The sequence below is a fragment of the Haliotis rufescens genome, unplaced genomic scaffold (assembly GCF_023055435.1).
Source record: "Haliotis rufescens isolate VD_foot unplaced genomic scaffold, xgHalRufe1.0.p SCAF_8, whole genome shotgun sequence".
Taxonomy (NCBI): domain Eukaryota; kingdom Metazoa; phylum Mollusca; class Gastropoda; order Lepetellida; family Haliotidae; genus Haliotis; species Haliotis rufescens.
The window spans coordinates 26,560,173-26,572,664 of record NW_025964372.1 but is presented as its reverse complement, the minus strand read 5'-3'; the positions used below and the strand labels follow the sequence as shown (position 1 = coordinate 26,572,664).

Sequence of the window (12,492 nt, the reverse complement as noted above, 5' to 3'; positions counted from 1 at the left end):
GCCGCTTTAAACAGTATTACAGTTGTATCATGGCGTGTCAGCTTAATGTGGGAGGAAAGCCCGAAGTGATGCAGGTGTCAGACGTTTACCACTTCGGTGAAACTTACGAGCGAGGGTATGGTGCTGACAAACCTAGAAGCATAATCGGGGCGAACCGGCGACCAAACATGAAGAGAAGAAACTGTCTGTGGGCAAGGACAGGCGTCTCCTCTGATCAGACAACTGAGCTGTCACATGGCTAGAATATTATCAATCTCATTAAAATCAGACATTACTTCTCGCTACCGCTAAACAAAGGACCTTTGTTTCACGGTAGCGAGAAGTAAGATCTGATTTTAATGAGATTGGAATATTATCGAATGTGGCTTTAAAAAAACAAACCCAAAACGGACAAGTGAAAAATGGCATTGGTCCATCAGACCAGAGAGACGATACAAAGATCTCCCTGATAGATGAACATTGCAGCCAGTGCTGAGAATATTATAAGACGCTTCATTCAATTTAGTCACAAGAAATAACCATGTGGATATAATCGATGCCTGAGGTTGATATTGGCTCATCAACACTCGTCCGTGACAAAAATGATGTCCGATTCAATTCCAATTTTGTTCACGTGAACATTTTTCTTGCCTTTGTATGTACATGTTTTTTGTGGCGGGTGCCATCGGCGGGGCCGGATATTAACCTTTGCGCTAACAGGTATCATCACTTTTTTAAGGTGATTCATAAATACATGCTCATGTAGTCGGAATCGTACTTTTGACTCTGCTTTCACCGGATACTTCTCACAATCAGGGAAATCGGCTTGTCGCTATTACTTTTAGTGATTGTATTACATTCGTCAAACATCAACCTCATTATCTCAAACATAAATCACATCTTAGTTCTCGCTATCGCTAAACAAAGATCTGAGGACATCCCCTAACGGGTCACGTCAGAACGACCTTTCATCCGACCAATCAAAGCGTCGCTTACCAGATCATGAAAGTGACAGTCAGAATTAGTTTTGCAACCTCGAGAACGTTTTTACGGGGTATTCCGAACGACAGTTACGGCCCGTACGACGGATCCTGTCAAAATCATCGCCTGTCGCGTTGAACAGTACGTGGGAAGCACTGCCATACAATCTCAACCATATATTAGACATTCCCGAATGTTTGTTTGTTCAGTTTTCAAAATTTTAATCGAAAACTGTGTCAACATAATTTTCAAGCGTAGTCTGAAATGGAAGTCGCCAGGTTGAAACGAGTGCCGTTAAGCTCGAGAAAGCTGCTTTCTAATTGGCTTATGTCGACTTCTCGTTATAGTAATTTTAGTGGTCGGTCAAAGTTCGCGAAAGTTCTGATGTGACCCGTAATGGGATGTCCTCAGATCTTTGTTTAGCGGCAGCGAGAACTTAGATCTGATTTTAATGAGATTGGTCAAACATGTCTGTAGAAATGTTTATGTCCATATTGAATATTCAATATAAGATGGAAGATGTGGTTCTGTTCACATCTTGGCAGTTATCACCTGTCTTGGCTATAATGGGTCCAGTGTAATTAACTATGTCAAATGTTCACATTAGACCCGTGAAGATCCGGGATAGAATAGGTCTTCAGCAACTCAATGGCATGCTTGCCGTAAAAGGCGACTATGCTTGTCGTAAAAGGCGACTAACGGGATCGGGTGGTCTGGCTCGTTGACTTGGTTGATGCATGTCATCGTATCCCAAATGCGTGGATCGATGCTCATGATGTCAATCACTGGATTGTCTGGTCCCGACTCGATTATTTACAGACCGCCGTCATATAGCTGTAATAGTGTTGAGTGCGGCGTTAAACAACAAACAAACAAGCAAATGTTTATATTAACTATTTAATCGCGATATTAAGTACTGAATGCATCAGTGGCAGAATCGGCACATCTCCCGCTAGACGTGGAACTAAGAGCGCGTGATTCAACAGTCACCGTGAAGATCCGGGTTAGAAGTGGTTCCTAGATCGTTGAAATGTGACAAACGAGGAGCTTCCATCTCTCGGCCGCGTTTAAGATATAATGCGATACCTTAAACGTACATTGACAAATATGGCTTGACCTCGTCGATACAGTGGGGTGACATCAAGTGTCAACAATCATAGCATTAATATAGTTTGAGAAAATAGTTTATCTTTGAACCTGGGGTGTCTTATCAGCATGATAGATTGACCTAGTAACACAGACTACTGCTCCGAGAGTTCTGATGTAGGGCAGCCAAGTGCATAAGAGTTAAATGATATGGAAATACATATTTTTGGCTACAAAAAATCGGTTCTCTGATATATTTTGTTTTATGAAACAATTGTCTTTTGACAATACCAAGAAGAATTTTCTCGATACCAATAAAGATGAATAACATGGTTTGGAAGAATAGTGTTTTTCTTTCCTTCTTGAATTAGAATCCCCACAAAAACACAGTCGTTTCCTTTAAATTAATAATTTGTAAAAGTAGAAATGCAAAGTAGATTAAGAATTATATACATCCAAATGTGAAACTTGTAAAGTGACGTTTCAAAACCAGGCTCCAGAGTCATTTAGAAGGCCCAATAAAAATTCTCACTTTTCTCTAGGAATGAGAGGATATATTATTATATATATACACACAGAGAGAGAGAGAGAGAGAGAGAGAGAGAGAGAGAGAGAGAGAGAGAGAGAGAGAGAGAGAGAGAGAGAGAGGGTCTTTTCAGTTTATAGTGAGTGAGAGCGTTGTGTTTAACGCCGCTTATACCAATATTTCAGTTATATCGCGGTGTTTCAGCTTAATGTGGGAGGAAAGCTTCGATGAAACCCACGAGCATGGGTATGGTGCTGACAAACCTAGAAACATAATCGGGGCGAACCGGGATTCGAACCTACAATCATAGGTTTCTGGCGTGCTCCAGGGACGCAATTCTACACAGCGAATCGCGGCGCCTTAGACGACTGGGCCACCCGTGCCCCCCTTTCAGTTTATAGTTAACCCTACATGATGACAACGAATCAAAGGTTAGCAAGCATGCACTTCCATTTTTCTGTTTAATAGGTGACAGATGAAACAGCCACTTTCTACATATTGAAATATGTGCAGCTCAATATTTGTCTGTCTGTCTGTTTGTCTGTCATAATGAACATCGATCCTAGCAATTGGGATACGATGACCTGCATGAACCAAATCACAGAGCCTAATCACTTCGATTCTGTTGTTATATATTGTTATATGACAAGAGAGATGGTAGTAAGTTTATTTGAGTCACGATATAGCTGAAATATCGCCGATGTGTCGTTAAAATTTAACTCACTCACTCGGTAAGTATATATGTGGTGAGTATCAGTGGCAGCAAGTGAATGAAGCGCTCGTACAATATCGAGAGCTGTCGTGCTCAGATTATTTCAGCAAGTGTAATTAGAGTTACCTCCCCGTCTGTACACCACGCTTTGCCTCATCTCCTACCCCTCCCCCACGCTTTAGACAAACGTCCGCAATTGTTCTGATGCCTTACTTAAGCTCCATATGAACCGTACACCTTCTGACAAATGGGACGACATGATGAAGTGCAATAATAAAAAAGGTCTAGTTGCTGAAGCAGACAAAACGTAAATGTTAAGGATAAGAAAATGAGCAGAAGACTGCATTTCACCATCCTCTTCCTACTTTATGCAACATTTCCTTCAATTACGATTTCATAATTTTAATATTCCAATACGTTGAAAAATATCTTACACTGAAGGAAAATAAAAAAAGGATAAATAAATCTGACTAAATGTATCGTTGACTTTGGATTGTTAACTTGTATAGGGTTTCATGTCTATTTTCTTCGTCTTATCAGCACTAGCGCTTACATACGTGTGGACCCGTGAAGTTTCCGGGACAGAATAGGTCTTTTGCAACCCATTCTTGCAGTAAAAGGCGACTATGCTTGTCGTAAAAGGCGACTAACGGGATCGGGTGGTCAGGCTCGCTGACTTGGTTGATACATGTCATCAATCCCATATTGCGTGGATCGATGATCATGATATCAATCACTGGAGTATCTGGTCCAAACTCGATTATTTTACAGACCGCCGTCATATAGCTGGAATATTGCTGAGTGCGGCGTCAACTTAACTGCTTGTCAAATATTTAGACATTTGCTCTGTAATCTTTAATATCATTGGTTGTAAGTAAGTCATTCCAAAAGACTTTAAAAGATGGTTCTTGTTGTTACCCTGGCTGGTGCTCGGCATTAGGGGCTAAAAAAAGTCACTGGTCGGCTCGGAGTCAGTATACTGTGTCTGAGTGGGACATTCACTGTGGCATGGTACCTCAGTGGACTAGCACTATAGAAATACGGCATTGGTCCGGGATAGTACAAGCAGCCACACACACGCGCACGCATGCACGCACGCACGCACGCACGCACACAAAAACCCAATTTCACCTCACCCGCATATTGATGATTTTGTCTGGGTTCGAATTTCTATAATTTCTATTAACATGCAATATGTACGTCGATAGACAGATGCAATTAATTGTGTGGCTTTTTAACCTGTTGATGATGAAATCATTTTGAGAATGTTATATGTTTTATGATTCGATTATACAATTATTTAAAATTATAAACTGGAATTGAATAAGGGAGCAGTTATATTCACAATGAAATTATTGTTTTGAGACCTTTAAAACAAATAAACAAATATAGAACATTATGCTTCACACTTAACAGACAAAACGAAACTTCGGATAACAATTTTGATAATAAAAACGACAAAACCCTTTCATTATTCATTAGAAAACTCTGACAAAAACAGAGTCGATAGTTCCATTCCGACTATATCATGAGCATGTGTTTATGAATCACTATCAAATAGTGATGATACCTGGTGTTCGCGAAAAGGTAAGCGTATCCTGCCACACCGGTGGCACACGTCACAAACACATGCAACGTCAATTCTTCAACGAAAAAAAACACGGAAACATTGTGGTACAAGTCAAAATAGGGAATTTCATCGGACATTATTTTTGTCACCGATGCTTCAAATTTGGAAAGGTCTTCCACATATCTACCATAAAACGTTTTGAAAGATTTTCTGAGACCTTGAAATGAAGGCATGTGAACATCGTATAGATGTTTCTTCAGTCGTAAATTTTATACCCAACCGTATGCCACGGACTATCACGCCCTGACACAAGTAACATACGGTTTGATACGGACGGAATAGCAGATTATAACAATCCTACAGGTGTGTCCAGGTATGTCCAAGTGTGCCAAGGTGTGCCAAGGTGTGCCCAGGTGTGGCAAGTCATTATCAAGATGTAATGTTTTATATACTGGGTTCCCGTGTTGGTGCGAGGGAACTTGACGTCTAAGGTTCGAAGAATATGATATCATAATACGCGAATGTACCAAAATAGAAGGTCCTAGCTTCAGGCTAAAAAAACGTTAATTGTTTCTCGGGCACTGGCTTTTGGAAACATAGTGCCAGCTGGTGGACTTTTTGTTCTATCCTATTTTTCCAAATTGGCATGTTGATTGATTGTTTGTCGTTTAACGCCGCACTCAGCAATATTCCAGCTATATGACGGCGGTCTGTAAATAATCGAGTCTGGACCAGATAATCCAGTGAATATTATCATAAGCATCGATCCAAGCAATTGAGATCGATGACATGCATCAACCAAGTCAGCGAGCCTGACCACCCGATCCCGTCAGTCGCTCCTTACGACAAGCATAGTCGCCTTATACGGCAAGCATGGGTTGCTGAAGACCTATTCTACCTCGGATCTTCAGCTTATTCTACGAGACAATTACACGCGATCACCTTAATCTTTGTGTCTAAAAAACACATTATTGTAATTAATTAAATATATTGCAAATTATATCGTTAATTTCACATTTTCAATGACCAAATTTGCAAACGGCAAAACAAGAACACAAACTCCTACAACTGCCATGTGCCGTGCGCATTTAAAGGGAAGTAACTGCGCGCTTATATTGGATCTCGATATTTTTAATATTATAGATGAGGTGGTGAGGTGAAATGGGGTTGAACGTCGCGTTCAAGATTATTGCTTTTGTACAGCGACGTGCATGCACGTGTGTGTGTCTGCTTGATTTTATAGTTCTAGTCCACTGAGATACCATGCCGCAGTTTGACATGAATACCCTAGACACAGTATACTGACTTCGAGCCGACCAGTCCATGTTTCAGCCCCTTGATGCCGAGCACCAAGTAACAACACGTACCATCTTTTAACGTCTTTTGGTATGACGCAGCCGGGGATTTAGACCCCAACCTTTCGCTCTCCGGGCAGACGCTCTCGAACGGAGGCGATAATTATTAGAGGACTTTATGATGATGCGCCGGTGACTGAGAACCAAGACTATTGTTTATTAGCCTTATAAATTGTAGTATAAAAGAAAACGCTCACCAAAGATTCGTCAAGCAATATGATCCAGTCAGCAGTATTACTCGTCTTGGTCGTGGTTCCAGCTCTTGCTATGCCTGGGGTAGGTCTTGTCATATGTTTACGTACGAGGTGTATATAGCGTTACATGAGATGACATTTTAGTATCCAGGCTGATTGCTGTGTTTTGCGTTAATGTTGTACCTTGTTCATCTAACCGAGGCAAGGGAGTTAACTGGCTGGAATTTCTGGACTCGATCGTAGCGCCACCAGTGGCTATTACGAGTTATGTCCCTTCAAACAAAATAGCTTCGCCTAGTCAAGACTGTTTCATCCATAATAAAGATCTTTATTGTAAGGTTTTACCTAGCGAAGTGCATCAAATCACTTGAGCATCTTGATTAAATACATGAAAGGATTTGCAAAATATCTGTCGACGCCCAGTTGACGATACACTTGCTCTGCAAATCCTGTAATCGAACGAATTCGGCACGACAGTTGCCATGCCATGAACCGGATGTCGATTTCGTTACGGGAATTTGATTGGACTATACAAAAACTCGTTAGACCAGCCAAAATTTAACTCCATAATTCCAACCTAGTTCGGCAAGGGTGGAAACCGGACTTTCCAACTTCCGTTAACTCCCTTGCCTCGGGAAGATGTACCTTGTCAGGGGAATGGAAGTTTTAGCCTGGTTTTTGAAAATGGTAAAGTCGAGGTTATGTTTGGGACTGTAAAAACCCAAGGGCAGAGAGTCGAGGGAATGCAAGACCCCAAAACTGTCTTCCTGAAGGTTTACGATCTCCTGCATCAATGAAGATGCGTGTTTGATCCAGCATTGGAAATAAAAAAAGAACTATTTACAAAGTAAAATGAGATATGGCAAATATGGAACCTGTCCCTATGCAGAAGCTGACTCGCCCGCGCATGTCAATGTTGCACGTGCAGCACAAGTGCACTTTATAAATACGAATTCCGTTACAATTACACAATATCAGTTTACGATTATTTTAGATAACTAAACACTTATTTCATTAACTTCCCCCAACAATAATTTGCAATTTGAAGGTAAGCGCCAACGTGTGCTTTACATTTCGTAATGGGGCCATGAGATCGGGTGGTCAGACTCGATTATTCACAAACCGTGCCGTCATATGGCAGGAATATTGCGGCGTGTGGCTGTAAACAACGAACAAATGAATCAATTATTTGCCATTGTTGCTTAATACAGTGAATACTCAATTGTTGTTCACACTTATATTAATGTCGCGAAAGAATTCCTCTTGTTACTTTTGAATTAGCGTCTTCAGCAACATACCGTATTGGTGGTATCCATGATATTTAACAGGGATTCATGTGTAGAAATGGTATCAGGTAACTCTTGACATATAGAGGTCGGGTTGAGTATGTGGATAGGTGCTCATGCCTTCAACGACTGGTTTCACTGGCCCAGATTCCATTATTCCAACATTCTCCCCTTGCTATGACATAGACTAACAGCAGGATTGTGCTGAGAGTGAGTGTGTTGGGTTTAACGCCGCTTTTAACAGTATTCCAGTTATATCATGGCGTGTCAGCTTAATGTGGGAGGAAAGCCCGAAGCCCGCAGGTCTTTGATGATTACCACGTTGGTGAAACCCACGAGCACGGGTATGGTGCTGGCAAACCTAGAAACATAATCGGGGCAAACCGGGATTCGAACCCACAATCATAAGTTTTTTGGCGTGTCCAATAGAAGGGACTCAACTCTGCTCAGCCAATCGCGGCGCCTTAGACGACTGGGTCACCCGTGCCCCCGAGAAGGGTCATATAATGTCATATAAATGTCGAGTTCTTCGGTGAAGATCCGGCGTTGGGGTAGCCTCGTGGTTAAACGTGACATTATTGGAAAATTGCTTAAATCGGCGAAAAGCAATTCTGACTAATTTTATGGAATTTTGTGAAAATATGTTTTGTTGGTAGAGCGAATGAGTAAATTAGGTTTAACATTACATATTGTATTTAACATATGAAATAATCTGAAATACTACAGCATTTACTTTTTCACCTTCACTACTTTTGTATAATATGTGTCGATTTGTAACACATTGTGAAAATATTGCATTTCTGTTTTTACACAGCTGGCACGTGACACCGAACTCCAGACAAGTACGTCAGTCTTTCTACCTCTGAAACCATTTCCGACATATAATCTACTGTAGTCATTGAAACCGGACTAGAATTGAAGGTTCACTTTAAGAACTGTATATGCCGTTTATATAAGTGAGTGAGTGAGTATGGTACTTACGCCGCTTTCAGCAATATTCCAGCAATATCACGGCGGGCGACACCAGAAATGGGCTTCACACATTATACCAATGTGGGGAATCGGACCCGGGTCTTCGGCGTGACGAGCAAACGCTTTAACCTCTAGGCGACCTCCATCTTCCCGAGGCAAGGGAGTTAACTGGCACTGGACTTTTACAGTCAGTTGAAGTGTGGTGTTAACACGTTTTAGGGCAGATCCAGGATTTTGGGTGCCCCTCGTCATGATATTGCTGGAATACTGCTAAAGCGGAGTAAAATCATACTTACTATTACTGCCGAAAACACTTACAGGATAATTTTTGCTCTTCGTATTATTATTCCCATGCAAATAACAATATTGGTGTTTCTTCTCCACAGATGATGACCCTTTCTCCTTCCCAGACCTACCACTGTTCCCTGATTTATCATGGTCATGGGACTTGGGTTCTTCCTCTTCCTCTGGATCGAGTTCGTCCTCCTCCACTGAATGTGAATCATCCTCTGGATCCTCATCAAGTTCTTCCTCTGGATCCTCATCAAGTTCGTCCTCTGAATGTGAATCGTCTTCTGGATCTTCGTCGAGTTCCTCTTCTTCCTCGTCGTCTTCTTCTTCCTCGTCTTCCTCTTCCTCGTCCTCATCTTCATCCTCTTCCTCAGGTACCCATTATCTCGTTTTAACACATGCATAATTCCTTCATACTGTTATGGGGGCGGTCGGGTAGCCTAGTGGTTAAAACGAGTTCGATTCCCGACATGAGCACAATGTGTGAAGCCCATTTCTGGGCATCACTTCGGGCTTTCCTCCCACATTAAGCTGACACGCCGTGATATTGCAGGAATATTGCTAAAAGCAGCATAAAACCATACTCACTCACTCACTCATACTGTTATGCTTTATGTAGGTAGCTGCGAGCAACAGTTGACAGACACCTAACTCTTTGACTCAGCGCAACCTCACGGCCATGCGAGTTGCAGAGTCATAACATAAAGCGATCACGGTGACACCACTGGCACCCCAAAACAAAGTTACGTCATGGTAGAGATGGGACCCTAAACCAGTCCTTGTTTTGTCCCCTAAAGCCGAGCGCCAGGCAGCGTAACAAGTTCCAACTTTTAACGTCTTTGGCTATGGCACAGTTGGGGGATCGAACGCCGACCTTCCACTCTCCGGGTAGACAATCTATCTACAAGAGTCAATTAAGTTTAACGCCGCTTTTAACAGTATTTCGGTTATATCACGGCGTGTCAGCTTAATGTGGGAGGAAAACCCAAAGTGGTTCAGGTCTTAAACGTTAACCACATTGAAACTAAAGAACATGGCTTTGGTGCTGACAAACCTACAAACAATCGGGGCGAACCAGGATTCGAACGCACAATCATAGGTTTCTGGGTTGCCCAAGGGAGACAACTCTGCACAGAGAACCGCGGCGTCTTAGTGAGTGAGTGAGTGAGTTGGGTTTTACGCCGCTTTTAACAGTATTCCAGTTATATCGCGGCGTGTCAGCTTAATGTGGGAGGAAAGCCCGAAGTGATGAAGGTCTCAGGCGTTTACCACTTCGGTGAAACCCACGAGCACGGGTATGGTGCTGACAAACCTAGAAACATAATCGGGGCGAACCGGGATTCGAACCCACAATCATAGGTTTCTGGCGTGCCCAAGTGACGCAACTCTGCACAGCGAATCGCGGCGCCTTAGACGACTGGGCCATCCGTGCCCCCTGCAATATAAAGACACATAAATGAGTTGCTTAGACGACTGGACGACTGGACCATATCTACTTTACCACGAAGGCGGTCGAATTCTTACAGGAAAGCTACTTCAATAGTTTTTGTGTGTATGGAAGTAAAACCATATACAGGGGTGTGCACACTGTCTAAATGCAGCGTTTTACGCCAAGTAAGCACGTCGGCTTTTACCTTTATACCTTCATAAACGCAAAAAACTATTTTGAATTCAATTCTTATAAAAGGATAAGTTAACAAAAATAATTCACAGACGTCTCTTTTAATCATCTAACACACATGAAATCAATGCCATCATTCAGCGCAATAAAGCAACACGGGGGCACGGGGGGCCCAGTCATCTAAGGCGCCGCGATTCGCTATGCAGAGTTGCGCCCCTTGGGCACGCCAGAAACCTATTACTGTGGGTTCGAATCCCGGTTCGCCCCGATTATGTTTCTAGGTTTGTCAGAACCATACCCGTGCTCGTGGGTTTCACCAAAGTGGTAAACGTCTAGGACCTGCATCACTTGGGGCTTTCCTCCCACATTAAGCTGACACGCTGTAATACAACTGGAATACTGTTAAAAGCGGCGTTAAACCAAACTCACTCACTCAATAAAGCAACACAAGCCCCGCCCACTCGATTATTAGCCAATTAGGAATAAAAGTCCGGTAGAAGGCGTGGCCAATTTAAACATAACCGCAAAAAAAAATACATGGTTAGCCATTCAAATGCCATAGAATCACTTGCAAATTGTCTGTTTTTTAATTACTAGAATCAGACATGAAAAGGACCAGTATGCTCCAGATCCGAAATAAATTGATGGAGAAAAGAGAAAATGAACGGAACGCTTTGGTTTGATATGGCGCTGACATGAAAGCATTATTGCAAAACTGCAAAACACTTGGAACTCATGAAACATACAATTTAAAACTGGGTTACCGTTCTTGATTACCCTTTTCTTACGCCAGGTGACAGCATCGTGGACGCCGCCATATGGTCTGCCTTAATGCAGGACTTTCTGCTTGATGACGATGAGAATACCCAGTAGGTCATGGGTTGGTGGATGCCGTTCACGACGCCAGGAGATCCCCAAAAGATTAATCAAGCCGGGTCGGAATAAAATCTGCTGAGAAATACACTTGTGTTTTGTGCTACCAACTCTGTCTATTGTCAATCTCATTAAAATCAGACCTTAGTTCTCGCTATCGCTAAACAAAGATCTGAAGACATCCCATTAGGGGTCACGTCAGAACGACCTTTCATCCGACGAATCAGAGCGTCGCTTACCAGATAATGAAAGTGACAGTCGGAATGTGATTTCTAATCATCCAACCTCGAAAATTTTAACACGGGGTATTCCGAACAATAGTTACGGGTTTAACGACTGAATCCATACAATCTAGACCACCTATTAGCCATTCCAGAATGTTCTTTTGATCAGGTTTCAAATTTGTAATCAAGAAATTTGTCAAAATATGTTTCGAAGCGTAGTCGCCAATTTCAAATGTGTGCCGTAAAGCACGAGAAAGCTGCCTTCTGATTGGTCATCAAAGTTCGCGCAAGGTCGGTCTGACGTGACCCGTAATGGGATGTCCTCAGATCTTTGTTTAGCGGTAGTGAGAACTAAGATCTGATTTTAATAATCTATCTATCTGATCTATATTAGTGAAAGAGTGAGTGAGTTAGTGCGTGAATGTTGTTTTACGACACGGTCAGCAATGTTCCAGCTTTATTAGGTGCGGTGTGGTAGCCTAGTGGTTAAAGCTTTCGCTGGTAAGGTCAAAGGCCCGGGTTCGATTTCCGTCATAGGTACAACGTGTGAAGCCCATTTCCCCCGTGACATTGCTGGAATATTGCTAAAAGCGACGTAAAACCATTCATGCTCATACATTGCACTGCAGAGGAAGGGCAAAAATGGCCATGCAAGTAATCGGCCTGTAAGTTTGTTTGTTTGTTTGTTAGTTGTTTAACGCCGCACTCAGTAATATTCCAGTTATATGACGGCGGTCTGTAAATAATCGAGTCTGGACCCAGATAGCCCAGTGATTGATATCATGAGCACCTATCCACGCATTTGAGATACTATGACATGCA

At 42.3% G+C, this 12,492-nt stretch overlaps 1 protein-coding gene across 1 annotated transcript; it reads left to right on the top strand.

The window, feature by feature from the left end:
- The first annotated feature begins 6,372 nt into the window (after positions 1-6,372).
- LOC124143493 (uncharacterized protein DDB_G0271670-like) lies at positions 6,373-11,509 on the top strand. The gene is made up of 4 exons (XM_046512493.2): positions 6,373-6,485; positions 8,504-8,531; positions 9,048-9,326; positions 11,367-11,509. Exons 1-4 carry the CDS (start codon positions 6,426-6,428, stop codon positions 11,444-11,446), a joined length of 447 nt encoding a protein of 148 aa, XP_046368449.1. The 5' UTR covers positions 6,373-6,425; the 3' UTR covers positions 11,447-11,509.
- Positions 11,510-12,492: the final 983 nt, after the last annotated feature.